The sequence below is a fragment of the Trachypithecus francoisi genome, unplaced genomic scaffold (genome assembly GCF_009764315.1).
Source record: "Trachypithecus francoisi isolate TF-2019V2 unplaced genomic scaffold, Tfra_2.0 Lachesis_group14, whole genome shotgun sequence".
Lineage (NCBI taxonomy): Eukaryota > Metazoa > Chordata > Mammalia > Primates > Cercopithecidae > Trachypithecus > Trachypithecus francoisi.
In genome coordinates, this window is record NW_022681459.1 from 41,729,230 (window position 1) to 41,742,702 (window position 13,473).

The 13,473-nt window shown below is 49.6% G+C and overlaps 1 protein-coding gene across 3 annotated transcripts in view; it reads left to right on the forward strand.

Annotated features, from left to right (window-relative positions):
* Position 1: 1 nt before the first annotated feature.
* The window catches only part of UFD1 (ubiquitin recognition factor in ER associated degradation 1), a 29,591-nt gene continuing 16,119 nt past the window's right edge, over positions 2-13,473 (forward strand). Inside the window, exons 1-5 of one of the 3 annotated variants that reach the window (XM_033232956.1) lie at positions 2-213; positions 3,690-3,822; positions 4,186-4,218; positions 7,757-7,878; positions 11,575-11,705. In XM_033232956.1, the coding sequence (XP_033088847.1) occupies positions 211-213; positions 3,690-3,822; positions 4,186-4,218; positions 7,757-7,878; positions 11,575-11,705 (422 nt within the window). In that variant the 5' untranslated portion in view covers positions 2-210. The remainder of the gene's footprint in view (positions 214-3,689; positions 3,823-4,185; positions 4,219-7,756; positions 7,879-11,574; positions 11,706-13,473) is intronic. The other 2 variants (XM_033232957.1, XM_033232958.1) reach the window with 2 other exon arrangements.

A 13,473-nucleotide genomic window follows, 5' to 3' on the forward strand; every position in this document is an offset into this window, starting at 1 on the left:
CCTAGCGTCTTCGCCTGGCCTTTTCTCTTTTGCAGCCGACGCTTTGTCCCGGGCACCCCCCTCCGGGTCTCGGGTCCGGCACTTCCGGTGAGCCTCGGGGGCTTACCGGCTGGGCGCGGCGGAGGCGGCGGCGGCGGCTGGGAGAGCGGTCGGCGGGGTATCTTTGTCGTATTGCCTGAGAGAAGCGGAGTCTGCGAGGTGGTGTCCATCATGGTAAGCGCTGACGGGCAGCGGGCAGGGGCTGGGGGTCTGGCCCGGGGCCTGAGTTAGGGCCCGGCGGGGCGGCGCGGGACGGCGGCGGAGGTGCCGAGTCACCCGGGCCCGAGTCCGGCCTGCCGGCTTCTCGGCCGTACCGGCACAAGCAGAACCCTTGACTACTAACCGCCTGTGGTCGCGTCCGCCGGTCCTGAACATGGCTCGCATTCCGTCTCAGCCGGACTTGCCGTCGTTGACGAAAGAAAGGAAAGTTTGTGTCCATTCACGGGTTTTCCAAGTGCTGGACGCGCAACAGGTTTCCATAAACCCAAAGTTAGTTGCAAGGTTGCTGGGGATGGAAACAGAATCAGGCGCTCCCCAGGGAGAATCCGTAGCGGGCATGCCCGCTCTTGGGGGACACCCAGCTCTTGCCCCAGTTCCGTAAGCTCTGTGCCTACAGGTTCGTGCCTTCGGATCTGTACAGCGGTGTTGTGTTCGCTAATGATAACGATGGAAGCTAATACCTGCTGGTACATTTCCTGTTACGTAGCTTTTAACACCTGTAGTCCTTCATCACGCCTTATTTCTTTTAATCTCTGCAATTCCTTTGGAAGCTAGGATGATTATTTTAAACATGAGAAAACTAATGTTTACAGAGATACTTTATTCGAGTCACAAAAGTAGGGAGTGGAGAGTTGAAGCCAAGTCTGGCTGCAAAGCACTGTACGGTATTGTCTTCCTGTCACCTGTTTATTTTAGTAAAGACAAGGAATGATTGTTAGATTTTATTCCAAGTGTGTCACTGTGAAACCTTGGCTTATTTCTGTTTTTGAGTTCATCCACTCAAGAATACTTGATATGTTCCAGGCAATGTGCTAGGTCTCGGGATTGAAAAGGAAATTGAGAGATGGGATCGGGAGCAGCAAAGAAGGAGCAGAAGGTCGGGTTCATGGGTAAACTGCAGGCAGGTTGTTAAGTATGTTGCCCCTTTGTGCGGATTTACCTTTTATGTTCAAAGAAAAGAAATGGCTTAGATAGGTTGTCTAGTGAGAAGCATTCAAGGGAAGCAAGCTCCTACCCTTTTCTGGTGTTGTTCACCCAGAAACACTATTTCATGTGTTATGGTTCTGGCGAAGATTTGGTTGAACAGTTATGCTTCTTAAAAGAAGAAAGACAAAAGATTGGAAATTACTGTGCTGGAGTGCCAGGGAGTAAAGAACCCTCCAAGAAATTAGGTGGGAACATGCTATGTTTGCATTTTAGGAAATGGCTAATTCAGCTTTCTAATTTTGGAGTTACTAGTAAACTCCTTTGTCAGTAGGTGGCATTCCTTCTACTAAATATATATTTGGAATCAAGTCAAGAAATTTTCTGTAATAGAGATTTTTTTTTTAGTTGTGGTTAAAAAACACAAATTTTAACCATTTTTAAGTCTATAGTTCAATAATGTTGAATACATTCACTAGCAAGATTTTCTGAGCTTTTTCATCTTGCAAAAATGAAACTACTCACATTAAACAGTAACTCTCCATTTCCTACTCCTCACAGCCCCTGTCAATCTCTATTCCACTTTGTTCCACGAATTTGCCTACTCTAGGTACTTCCTAGAAGTGGATCATAAAATATAAGTCCTTTGATGACTGACTTATTTCACTTGGCATAATATCCTCAAGGTTCATTCATGTGACAGGATTTCTTTCCTTTTAAAAGCTGAATAATATTTCATTGTATGTATATACCATACCAGTATTTGTTTATTCATTCATCTGTCATTGGACACTTGAGTTGCTTCCACCTTTTAGCTATTATGAATAATTGTGCTATGAATATGGGGTGTACAAAAATCTCTTCTTGATTCTGCCTCCAGTTCTTTTGAACGTAGCCTACTGTGAGATTTTATGTGGTTTCAGTTACCCGAGGTCAACCATGGTCCAAAAATTTTAAAACAGAGACCACATTCACTTAACTTTTATTACAGTGTATCCTTATAATTGTTTTATTATTACTTGTGAATCTCTTACTGTGCCTAATTTATAAATTAAAAAATTTTTTTTTCTTTTTGAGATGGAGTCTTGCTGTGTTGCCCAGGCCGGAGTGCAGTGGCACTATCTCGGCTCACTGCAACCTCCGCCTCCTGGGTTCAAGCGATTCTTCTGCCTCAGCCTCCTGAGTAGCTGGGATTACAGGCATGTACCACCACGCCTGGCTAATTTTTGTATTTTTAGTAGAGAGGGGGTTTCACCATGTTGGCCAGGCTCATCTCAAACTCCTGACCTCAGGTAATCCTTCTGCCTCTGCCTCCCAAAGTGCTGGGATTATAGGCGTGAGCCAGCACGCCCAGCCTATAAATTAAACTTTATTGCAGATATGTATAAGAAAATTGTAGCTATGTATAAGAAAAAAACATAGTATATATAGGTTTCAATATTATCTCTGGTTTCAGGTGTCCACTAGGGATGTTGGAATGTATCCCCTGTGGATATGGGGGGTGGTGGGAGGAATACTGTACTTTGAGAAAACTTCAAATTGATAGGTTTGCTAAGCCTCATCTGAGTCTACAGTTTAAGAACTAGGATCTTGATCTTTTTAATGGCATCATGTTTTAGCTTTGCTTGTTGCTATAAGAAAGCATCACAACATAGTGTGACGTGTACCTACTCTGCTGTGAGAGCAACTGAAGGGACACTAGCCCTGACCCTCAGCAGAGCAGCAGAGGCTTCCTGGGGAAAGGAAAGGGTGGTAATTGGAACCCAGGGGAAGGGGTGCAACCACTGGGTACCTGTTTCTCCTGCTGCCTGGAATGCCTCTCCCTATTTTTTGCCTGGCTATCTCTCATAGCGTTCGGGTCTTTGTGCAGAGTCCCTTCCTAACTACCTATTTAAAATAGCATTCCCAGGAGCCCTCTGTCTACTTACCCTGCTGCTTGTCTTCAGAACTGTCGGACACACGTGTGTATCCCTTGCTTTGAGTGTGTATCTCCCTTACTTTGAGTGTATATCTCCCTTGGTTTGAGTGTCATTTTCACCAGGACAGGGGTGGTATCTATTTTATTAGTGGACAAACATCACTAGAGTGGTGTTTCCTTTGTGCTCATGTCAGAGCCTGGCAGACAGTAGGCACTCAATAAAGAGATGTTTCAATTAACAAATATTGTTTAGATTAATGATAATAAGAAAAGTGTTCAAGGCAGAGGAACTAGCCCAGGCAGGAGTCTGTGGGGCTGTCAGTACAAGTCTCTGAGGTATGCAAGAGGTTGGGCCTTGATCCTGAGGATGAAGATGGGAGCACAGCCCTGAAGAAGGTTCAGGACAGGCTTGGCATGGCCTGTTTTGTATTTAGTAAGATTACATTGAAGATTTCAGTACATTGAAGATTTCAGTACATTGTATTCTCTGACAATGTTTAGCAGCATTAATTACTCTGACACGTTTTGTCTTTTTGACATGAAGAAATGTACCTTTGTTTTAATACTTGTTTCTCTTTCCTCTTTCTAGTTCTCTTTCAACATGTTCGACCACCCGATTCCCAGGGTCTTCCAAAACCGCTTCTCCACACAATACCGCTGCTTCTCTGTGTCCATGCTAGCAGGGCCTAATGACAGGTCAGATGTGGAGAAAGGAGGGAAGAGTATGTGCTTGTTTTTATTTGAATAGTAACCTTTCCTGCCCTAAGTCTGCAATGCTGTAGCCTTCAACGGTACTTACTTTGCATGTGGGAGTCAGAAGCTAGTGTTACTGTGAAAATGGTGCTTATCCTAGACTTGCTTTGTTGGGGTGGGGTGCTAATTATGGTTAGGTTTATGGCTGATAACCATTCAGTTCCCAAAATAAATTACATCAAGTAAGGTTCTTTATGAAAGATCACTATGACATTCTGGCTACCCTAAAAACCGTTTAAGGCTTTTTGTTAGATATAAAGAGACTGCATTTTGCCTTTGGTCTGTCCTTTTTATTTTTCTTTTTTAATATTTCTTAAATGTTCTTTCCACAGTAATTATGCCGCCCTCAGCCCTGGACCAACTCAGTAAGTATCTTCTGAGTGACTTAAGAACTTAGTAAATATGGACACCAAGAGTCAGCATGGGCTCCTCAGTACATCCAGACACCAGTGCCCTTTGTCAACATCTAGCTGTGAATTGTCCCTGGAGGGCATGCGCTGGACTGAGAGAACCTGGGTCACAGGTACCTAGGGCGAGACGAGGGCCCCCTGAACCTCAGCTTCATCACTGCCCTGGGTGCTTCAGGTCCCTCCTCTGTGAAGGGAGTTCCCTTCCCCTTCCTGATCACCGCCCCCCCCCCCCATCCCCCTGCCCCCACAACTTTTCTCAGTATTCTGTCAGGATTAAATGAAGGTACAAGTATCAGGTGCTTTGCACAGTGCCAGGGCAGCTGATGCCATTGGCTGGGCTCACTAGATTTTTTTTCCTAAAGGAAGAATTGGTCAGCTCACAAGAGGGCGCTGTGAAGCAGGTTCCTCATCCCCTCCCCAAACATCTTTCCTGAGCTCCAGACCCCCATTTCTTTTTTCTTTTTTTTTTTTGAGACAGAGTTTTGCTCTTAGCATCCAGACTGGAGTGCAGTGGCACAATCTCGGCTCACTGCAACCTCCGCCTCCCAGGTTCAAGTGATCCTCCTGCCTTAGCCTTCCGAGTAGCTGGGATTACAGGCACCCGCCACCACGCCTAGCTAATTTTTTGTATTTTTAGTAGAGATGGGGTTTTGCCATGTTGGGCAGGCTGGTCTCGAACTCCTGACCTCGGGTGATCTGCCTGCCTCGGCCTCCCAAAGTGCTGGGATTATAGGCGTGAACCACCATGCCCTGCCCAGACCCACATTTCTAATCGCCAGTGCACCACTGCATCTTCAGCATGTCAAAAACTGAGCTATTGTCTTCCATTCCAGAAACCACTCCTCTTGCTGGGGTCCTGCCTCTTACCAGGAGTGAGATAGGCCCACAGGGGTTGTAAGAGTGGCCACATTCTTCCTCCCTTTTCTCTGACCCCTTATCCCACGAGAGCAACCTGGAAACCCATGCCCTAGCCCCATACTACACAGGCACAGAAAATCCCAATCATGGACAACCTAATCAATGATGCAGTCATTGCCTTCCAGACTTAAAAGTATTTCTGGTGTGAATTCTTCCTGTGTGAGGCAGGAGACTGGGGCTGGCTAGGAGGACAGGTTCATGCTTGGTGTTGGGGGCCTCTGGTGGCAGCAGGCTGAGAACAGGTGCTGGCTATGGTGTGACTCACCTCGGGCTCTTTGCCCAGCCTGACTCCAGAGTAGCACCTTGACTTCTCTGAATCTCAATGTCCTCTTCTTTAACTGGGGACATCCACAGTGTCTACGCATCAGAAGTACTATAGTGTCTGTGACACCCTGAGCTATCTGATTCCAACCACAAGGTGGGAGGTAGCCCCTGAGCCAGCACCAGCTGTGGCTATACCCAGTGGAGGCCTCAGCTCAACCAGTAGGTCAACAGAGCTATGGTGTTCACAGTTCTCACGAAGACCCTGTCATTACAGAGGAGAGAACAGGCCCCCTAAAAAGGTCTTCCTTTCAGGTCATGCTGATCCAGGAGTCAGACACCGGGTGTCACCCTTGGCACAGGTGTCCACAAGAGACTCAGGGGCTGGGTCATTGAGGTGTAGCTCAGATCAGTGTTGTTCAAATCTTTTAAGTGATGGGAGAAACTCTTTCTGTCTAAATCTTATAGGAAGTCCTCTAATTCATAAAATGAGGGTCTCTGCTCTTTTTGGAGGAAGTGAGGGGGTACAGAGGGACTGGGAGCCTCTAAGTCACAAAATGCAGTTTGAGAGTCAGTGCACTGAGGGACATTGGAGTCTCTCTCACTTGAAACAGTCTCAGACCCTTGGCTGGGCCCAGTCTAGTTTCCTGTGGACCAGCTGTAGGTCAGCTCCATGGCTCTGCAGCTGAGAGGTGCACTGGGACAGAGGTCCTGGACCCTTTACTGCCAGTGTAAGAATCATCCTTGGTGATAGGAGGGAATGTCCTCCCCTACTGTACCTCCATGCTGCTCCCAGAGGTTCTCTGTAGCTTCCTGCCCAAGCTTTCAACTTGATTTGCTTTATTAGAATTTGTAGGGAGATCTCAAAGGGAGTCTACTTTACCTCCTAACACTAACTATGATTTTTGTTGGAATGTTTGCCTAAACTAACAAGCTAAATTCTGCTTTGATGGTTGAATCCCTGGACTTAAGCCAGCAGCCTGGGTTTGAATCCTGACATCACCACTTGTGTGTTGTGAGGTCTTAGGCATGTTACTTAACCTGTGGGCCTCAGTTTCCCCATAGATAAAAGGCGATAATGATAGTACCTAACTGACTGTTCTGGGAAGACTGAACAAGGGCCTTACACATGGCAAACACCATCACTATCATTAGTTCCTTCTCGGTCCTCTCCCCCAGGGCCCTGTGTCTCCTGGGTTTTCCTGCCTCTTTTTGCCAGCCCCTCCTTTATGTGCCTGTGCACCTCTTGGGTCAGCACATCACCAATCCAGCTTACTTGCCTCTGGCCCTGCTTTCAGCTCACACCTCAAGGTCCACCAGAGAGCGGAGGTGTCCTATGTCATGACCCTGCTGAGAGCCCACACTGCCCGCTAGGCCCAGGCCCTAGGTTCTACCCCGTGTGGTGCCCCTCCCCTTCCCAACCACTCCCACACCTGTCCCCAGCCTGTCTTGCCTAATTGCCCACCATTTGTGAACTGCCTGGGCTCCTCTTCCCTTCCACACCTTTGCTCAGGCTGCCATCTCTGCCTGGATTTCCTCCCAGGTCTGCCCGCCCAGTGCCCAGCCTAAAGAACTTGGCCTCCAGGAGCCTAGCCCAATAGCTCTGCCTGCTCCTGCCAGCCTTTCCCACAGCACCTGTAGCATCTGGTTGTGGTTGTTTTCTTTGCTGGAAGGTTTACCTTCAAACTAGAAACCTTTAAAGATAGGGATTTTGTCCAGGACATGGTTGGCACTGAAATTATTTATGAATAAGTGAATGAACACATCACTTTTTTTTTTTTTTTTTTTTTGAAACGGAGTCTCGCTCTGTCGCCCAGGCTGGAGTGAGGTGGCCGGATCTCAGCTTACTGCAAGCTCCGCCTCCCGGGTTCACGGCTTTCTCCTGCCTCAGCCTCCCGAGTAGCTGGGACTACAGGCGCCCGCCACCTCGCCCGGCTAGTTTTTTGTATTTTTAGTAGAGACGGGGTTTCATCGTGTTAGCCAGGATGGTCTCGATCTGCTAACCTCGTGATCCGCCCGTCTCGGCCTCCCAAAGTGCTGGGATTACAGGCTTGAGCCACTGTGCCCGGCCGAACACATCACTTTTTAGAATGTTGACTTCAGAAAATCACAAGTCTATGCTAGTGCTGTGTTACCAAGTTGCCAGGCTCCTCCTTGAGCCATGCATTGTGCTCTTACAGAGGGGATTCATCTGTCAGAGGAGTGTGGGGTTTGAGGGAGAGGGTTGTGGGGAGGCTCCTTCTATGGGAAGGCATGGGCCGAACAGGTTTCCCTTCATAGGAGTTGTGCCTCATAGCCTCTCTCTTCTTTTCAGGCCGACTTAATATTACCTATCCCATGCTGTTCAAACTGACCAATAAGAATTCGGACCGCATGACGCATTGTGGCGTGCTGGAGTTTGTGGCTGATGAGGGCATCTGCTACCTCCCACACTGGGTGAGTGGGGCTGCCACTTAGGGTCTCTAGAGAGCAGCCACTTAGGCAGTGACATCCCCTGCACTCAAGAGCCCTGGCCCTGGAGCAGGTGGCCCAGCCTACTCCTCCTGCTCAGCATCTCAGCCTGACCTGACCCGTGGGAGAGAAGGGATCCAGAGCAGTGCACTGTGCCTTACACAGGCTGGTGGGCTCTGGACGTACCTGTGGGCCACTGTGCTGTGGGAGCAGCCTTTTCTTTGATAGTTGCACAACTGGTTGTCCAGAAACAACAGCTGAACTGTTCATCTGTGATTTCCTGGGTGAGGCTTTTTAAAAAATAATGGAGCAACGGTGTTTTTTAGGTGGTCTAGTAAGTAGGGTGTTTGAGGTTTTTATGCTTTCCCCTACTTTTAGTAGTCTGTCACAGCATATGTGTTTTCAGTTACCTCTAACTTAGTCTCCCACATCTCTCAACTGAGCTGCTGTAGGAATGACGCCTTTCTCCTTACAAGCAGGCTTTCTTTGGAAAGTTGACTTGAAGGACATTGCAGATCTGGGCTGGGATATCCAGGGCGTGTGAGCCACTAGAGCCTGCCCTTGAGGCTGTACCCCTCAGAGAAGTGAGCAGAACTGTGCCAGTGCTATAGGGAGGAGCCTGTCGCAGTGAGAGTTCCACACAGGTAGCTGTGGCCCACTTGGCTGCTGCTTCTCCTCACTCCTCTCCCCAGCTCTGGCACATTAGGGAAGTTCACAAAGGGACCTGCTTGTCCTTCTCTTTGTGCTTGAATTACATCGGGCATACTGAGAGACCCTGCGGTGATCTATGGGCTGGGAACTCTCAGGAGTGCTTGCTTGGCTGCCACTGGGAGGTGGTCTGAAGCCCACCTCTCCTCCTGATGCCCTATCATGCCCTACCAGACGTTCAGAAGGGATGGCCTTAACTAATATTTTCTGAAATTAAATATGAATTGAAATTCTGGCCAGGCACGGTGGCTCACGCCTCTAATCCCAGCACTTTGGAAGGCCGAGGCAGGCAGATCACTTGAGGTTAGGAGTTTGAGACTAGCCTGGCCAACATGGTGAAACCCCGTCTCTACTAAAAATACAAAGATTAGCCAGGTGTGGTGGCATATGCCTGTAGTCCTAGCTACTTGGGAGACTGAGGCAGGAGAATGGCTTGAACCTGGGAGGCTTAGGTTGCAGTGAGCCGAGATCACACCTTTGCACTCCAGCCTGGGCGACAGAGAGAGACTCCATCTCAAAAAAAAAAACAATAATAATATGAATTGCAATTCTGAAGGTCCCTTTCCTTCTGTAGCAGATGACCTTGCCCATGCTGCCATGGCAGTGGCATTCTCTTCGGCCTGGGTCCCAGGGCCCTTCCCAAGGTCTGGGCCTGGCCAGTGTCTCCCCAACAAGAGCCCTGCACTCCCATTGCACCTCCTAGTGCCTGACCTTCCCATGCTGCCTCCTCACCTCAGCTGACCAGGTCTGCCCACCCTGGCCTGTGGGGCGCTTTTATGCCTCAAAGCCCAGATAGGCTCACCTGCCCTCCCCAGTATTTGCTGCTCAGCCCCTTGCTATTCTTGTGTTTGTCTGCAGGTGCCCCCAGGGGCCTGAGGCCATGTTCTGCTCATCTGGTAGAACACCTGGTCACTGAAGCCACTCTTGGTAGCTGAAGTGTCAGGCAGTGACTACTTCCCCAGTCCCTTCTGTGGCTCACCTATAAGAGGAGATGGTGATGCTGGGGATACACTGTACCTCGAAGGTTTTCCTTTAACCCATAGACTTGAAGTTTGGGTGGCCTCTTGTCCAAGCTGTTGGACTGCTTTAGACCAGGTAACTAATTGAATCCCTTTCTCCCATGGAAAGCCTCTTTAGGTAGCCTGGAGCTGGTTTAGGGTGTGAAGCCATCAGGCCACCTCTTCCCCTGAGCTGGCCTTCTAGCTCCTGGCATGGGCAGGCGGGTGACAGGTGTCCCCTATCTGCTGTCTTGGAGAGCGTGTGAGCCAGTGCTTTTTCTGGGCTGGTTGGTGGACTCTTTCCCACCCATGCTTCCAAGCTTCTTCAGGGTGAGCCAGCCTGGAATAGGTGCTGGCCTTTTTCCTTGCAGCCAAGGCTTTTGTCTGCCAACCTAGATCTGAGCCCTGGACTAGCTGCTCGCGACACACAGATACTCGGCTACCCATTGTGCTGTATGCTCTAAAATGCTACATGGGGAGGGCCAGGTGTCAGCTCCTCCTGCCTGCTTAGTGCTCTCGGGCCTCTTCCAGCAGCCCATTTCTCACCTCAAGCCCTAGTCTGACCTCTCTGCCTCTCCGGCTCACATCACCTATGGCAGTGTCCTGCCTCTGGCTGAGGAAGCCACCCCCATCCCTGGTCAGACTTCCCTCAGGCTCGAGATTGCAGCCCAATATCCTTCCCCTTGCTGACATACTTCCCACAAAAATCTACCCTAAGGGACAGTGCGCCTGGCCTGCAGCTGGCTGACTCTGAGCCTTAGAGTACTTCCTGTTAGAACATCACTCCTGGGGATTCCAGACCCCAGTTACCAAAGCCAGTTGCCTCTGCATCCTTCTGTGCCTGTCTGTGGCATCCAGTAGAGTGACCACCCTCTATTTCTGCCCTTACTAGCCTGACAAGCAGCTGTCAGCGTGAGTGCGCGGGGTCCTCTGCATGCCTGTCCACAGGGTCCACCACTCAGGCTTCTCTTGTGGCCTAGGCACAGCCTCCCAGGCACAGTCTTGGCTTCAGCATGCCTCCCCCTCCTCATGAGCTCCCTCTCATCTGTGACACAGCCCTCAGTCCCCTCTTCCCTTGGCTGTTAAAGTCACCTTCTCACTGCCACTCTCTATGAAACATTCTTAAAGGGATGTGATACCTGGGATTTGCTTCAGGGCATCTAGTGTGGCCTGGGACTGGGTGTGAGGTAGTGCCAATCGATGGACTGAGCCATGACACGCGTGAGCACTGTCCAACTCTCAGGGCTAGGTGCGTGGGAGCTCTCTTGTGTGGCTCTTTCTACTCATGTATATGTCTGACGCTCCTTTTAAGATGGTTTCAAATAAGACAAACAAAATTTCATTGCAAGAGATATACAGCCTCTGACCTGAGTCTGGGCTCCCTGCACACCCAGTACTCATGGGCACTATTTATCTCTTTCCCTCTCCTCAGCCATCATCTACCTGGCTGGGTTGTTTAATAGAGGCATGTGGAGGCTTTGTCAGATTTTTATAACCTCCACAGCAGAGACCTTTGGGGCCTTGTCACCATCTTGCAGCCTCAGCTGTGGTGGGCCATTCCATTGCCAGGTCAGCCTTGCCTTGTGCTGCTTTTGTCCTACCTCAGTTGCAGCCCTACTTGCGCCGGGGCCTTACTAGTTACTTGTGGGACAGCTTGGAAGTACGGTGAGTGACTGTTCAGGAAAATGCTCTGCCCCTGGGAAGCCTGGAGCTAGTGAGCAATCCTGGCGGCCCTGCAGAGAGGCGTTCACACTGTGAGCTGTGCAGCTTCAGTAGCACCCCTTTATTGGCTTTCTTCCTTCCACATCACTTGATTTTTCCCTCCTTCCTGACATAGTGTCACAAATTACTTATCTTGCCTCAGGTTCCTCTTCCAAGGACCCAAGTAAGACTGGCCTGCCCAGTGTTTAGGGAGCAGTGGTTGTGGAGGCTACTTCATCTCTAGGAGTCTCACGTAACCTCTTCTTCCTTTCAGATGATGCAGAACTTGCTCTTGGAAGAAGGCGGCCTGGTCCAGGTGGAAAGTGTCAACCTTCAAGTGGCCACCTACTCCAAATTCCAGCCTCAGAGCCCTGACTTCCTAGACATCACCAACCCCAAAGCCGTGTATCCTTTTCAAATAAGCAGAGTTCTTCTAGACAAAGGAGAGTGTGCCGGCGGTTGTTAAACATCATGTACTGTATTTAATCTGTGTCTGCTTTGGGGATCACACATTTGTGATTCAAGTTGTGATTTGAGAATAATGGGGTTCAGCTAGCACATCTGCGTGACCCTGGCCAAGTGCACTGGGTGCTGTCTGGGCCACCTCTGTCACTTCCCAGACACTTCCTGGAGACCACAATGAAGCCCTCCTTTCAGTGGGTCTGTGTCACCTGGCACAAAGCCAGGATGTACAGTATGTCCAGTGGAAGGAGGGAGCAGCTCATCTGCCTTCAGCTCCAGCCCCTTCTGTGGCTCCCTAGTACCTCTGCCCAGCCATGCACTGGCCCATGAACCTCACTGCATGCCGGCCTGAGAGCTCATTCACTCCAGGCCAATAGGTAGCAATGACTGCAATTTCTATGTCACCAAGCAGAAAGCAAAAGTATCAGGTTCTAGTGGATTCTTTATGTTCATCTCTGAACTTAAGCCAGGTGTATGTGTTGACAGCATCAGGAAGTAGGCAGTGCAGGTACGGGACGGTGCTGTGTGCACTGATCAAGATCTCTAGCTCCATGGCCCCGATTTGCCTTGTTAAGATCATGGCATAAGAGTGGCCACTCCATTCTACTACTTTTTAAAAAAAATTTTTTAATGCATACTTGAGAAAAAAACAAACAGTTGAACGACACGGACAGAAAGGTAAGAAAAGCCTCCCTTCCCAGTAGCCCTCTCTCCAGATGTTTTCTTAGGAGCAAGGCACTGCTGATTGTGCTCTGGATGCATATGGGCCACGTATATCCCATGCTGCCCATGTCCTGGACACAATGGCCTTGTTGAGCCTCCTGTCCCACAGACAGAGGGGTGTCCTATGGGAAGAGCTGGTTAACTTGTCCTTCAGAGCTCTGACCTAGAGGCGCTTGTTTGGCTGTCAGTGACCAGGAATGGGGCCTGCCCATTTTCTCAGGGTTTTTACATGTGTTGCAATGCAGACTCTATTTTATTTTATTTTTTTTTGAGACAGAGTCTCACTCTGTTGCTCAGGTTGGAGTGCAGTAGCACAATCTCAGCTCTGCCTCCCAGATTCAAGTGATTCTCCTGACTCAGCCTCCCGAGTAGCTGGGATTACAGGCGTGCACCACCACGCCTGGCTAATTTTTGTATTTTTAGTAGAGTTGGAGTTTCACCATGTTGCCCAAAGCTGGTCTCGAACTCCTGACCTCAGGTGCTCCACCTGCCTCAGCCTCCCAAAGTGCTGGGATTACATGCATGAGCCAGTGCGCCTGGCCCCAATGCAGACTTCTTATCAGGTTGATCTCAGATGCTGTTTTTGTCAGCACAGTTAACTTGTTAGTGTGTGGAGAAAGGGCATCACTTCCATCAGTTGAGAGCCTGGTGTTTTCTGGTCTGGCTGAGGTCTGGATGAAAGCAGTCTTGGCGCCGAGCAGAGAAAGTGGGAAGCTGGTGCTGCAGCAGGCGCCAGAGTACACAGAGGCCATATGGGGAGCCAGCCCTCCTGCAGAGGCCTCGTGTTCTCAGCCTGAGGGCTGTGGCTCTGCTCCTCCAGCTGCTGCAGTGGAAGTCAGAGAAGATGCCCTGGCAGGGTCACCGGAGGAGTGGAGGGAAGGGCACTCTGTACTGTCGCACTTCATGTGCGGGAGCAAAGAAAGCATTCACCACATAAGGCACTTTTCACAAAGTTGCTGTGGTTCTGGAAAGCTGTTTGACCGAACGA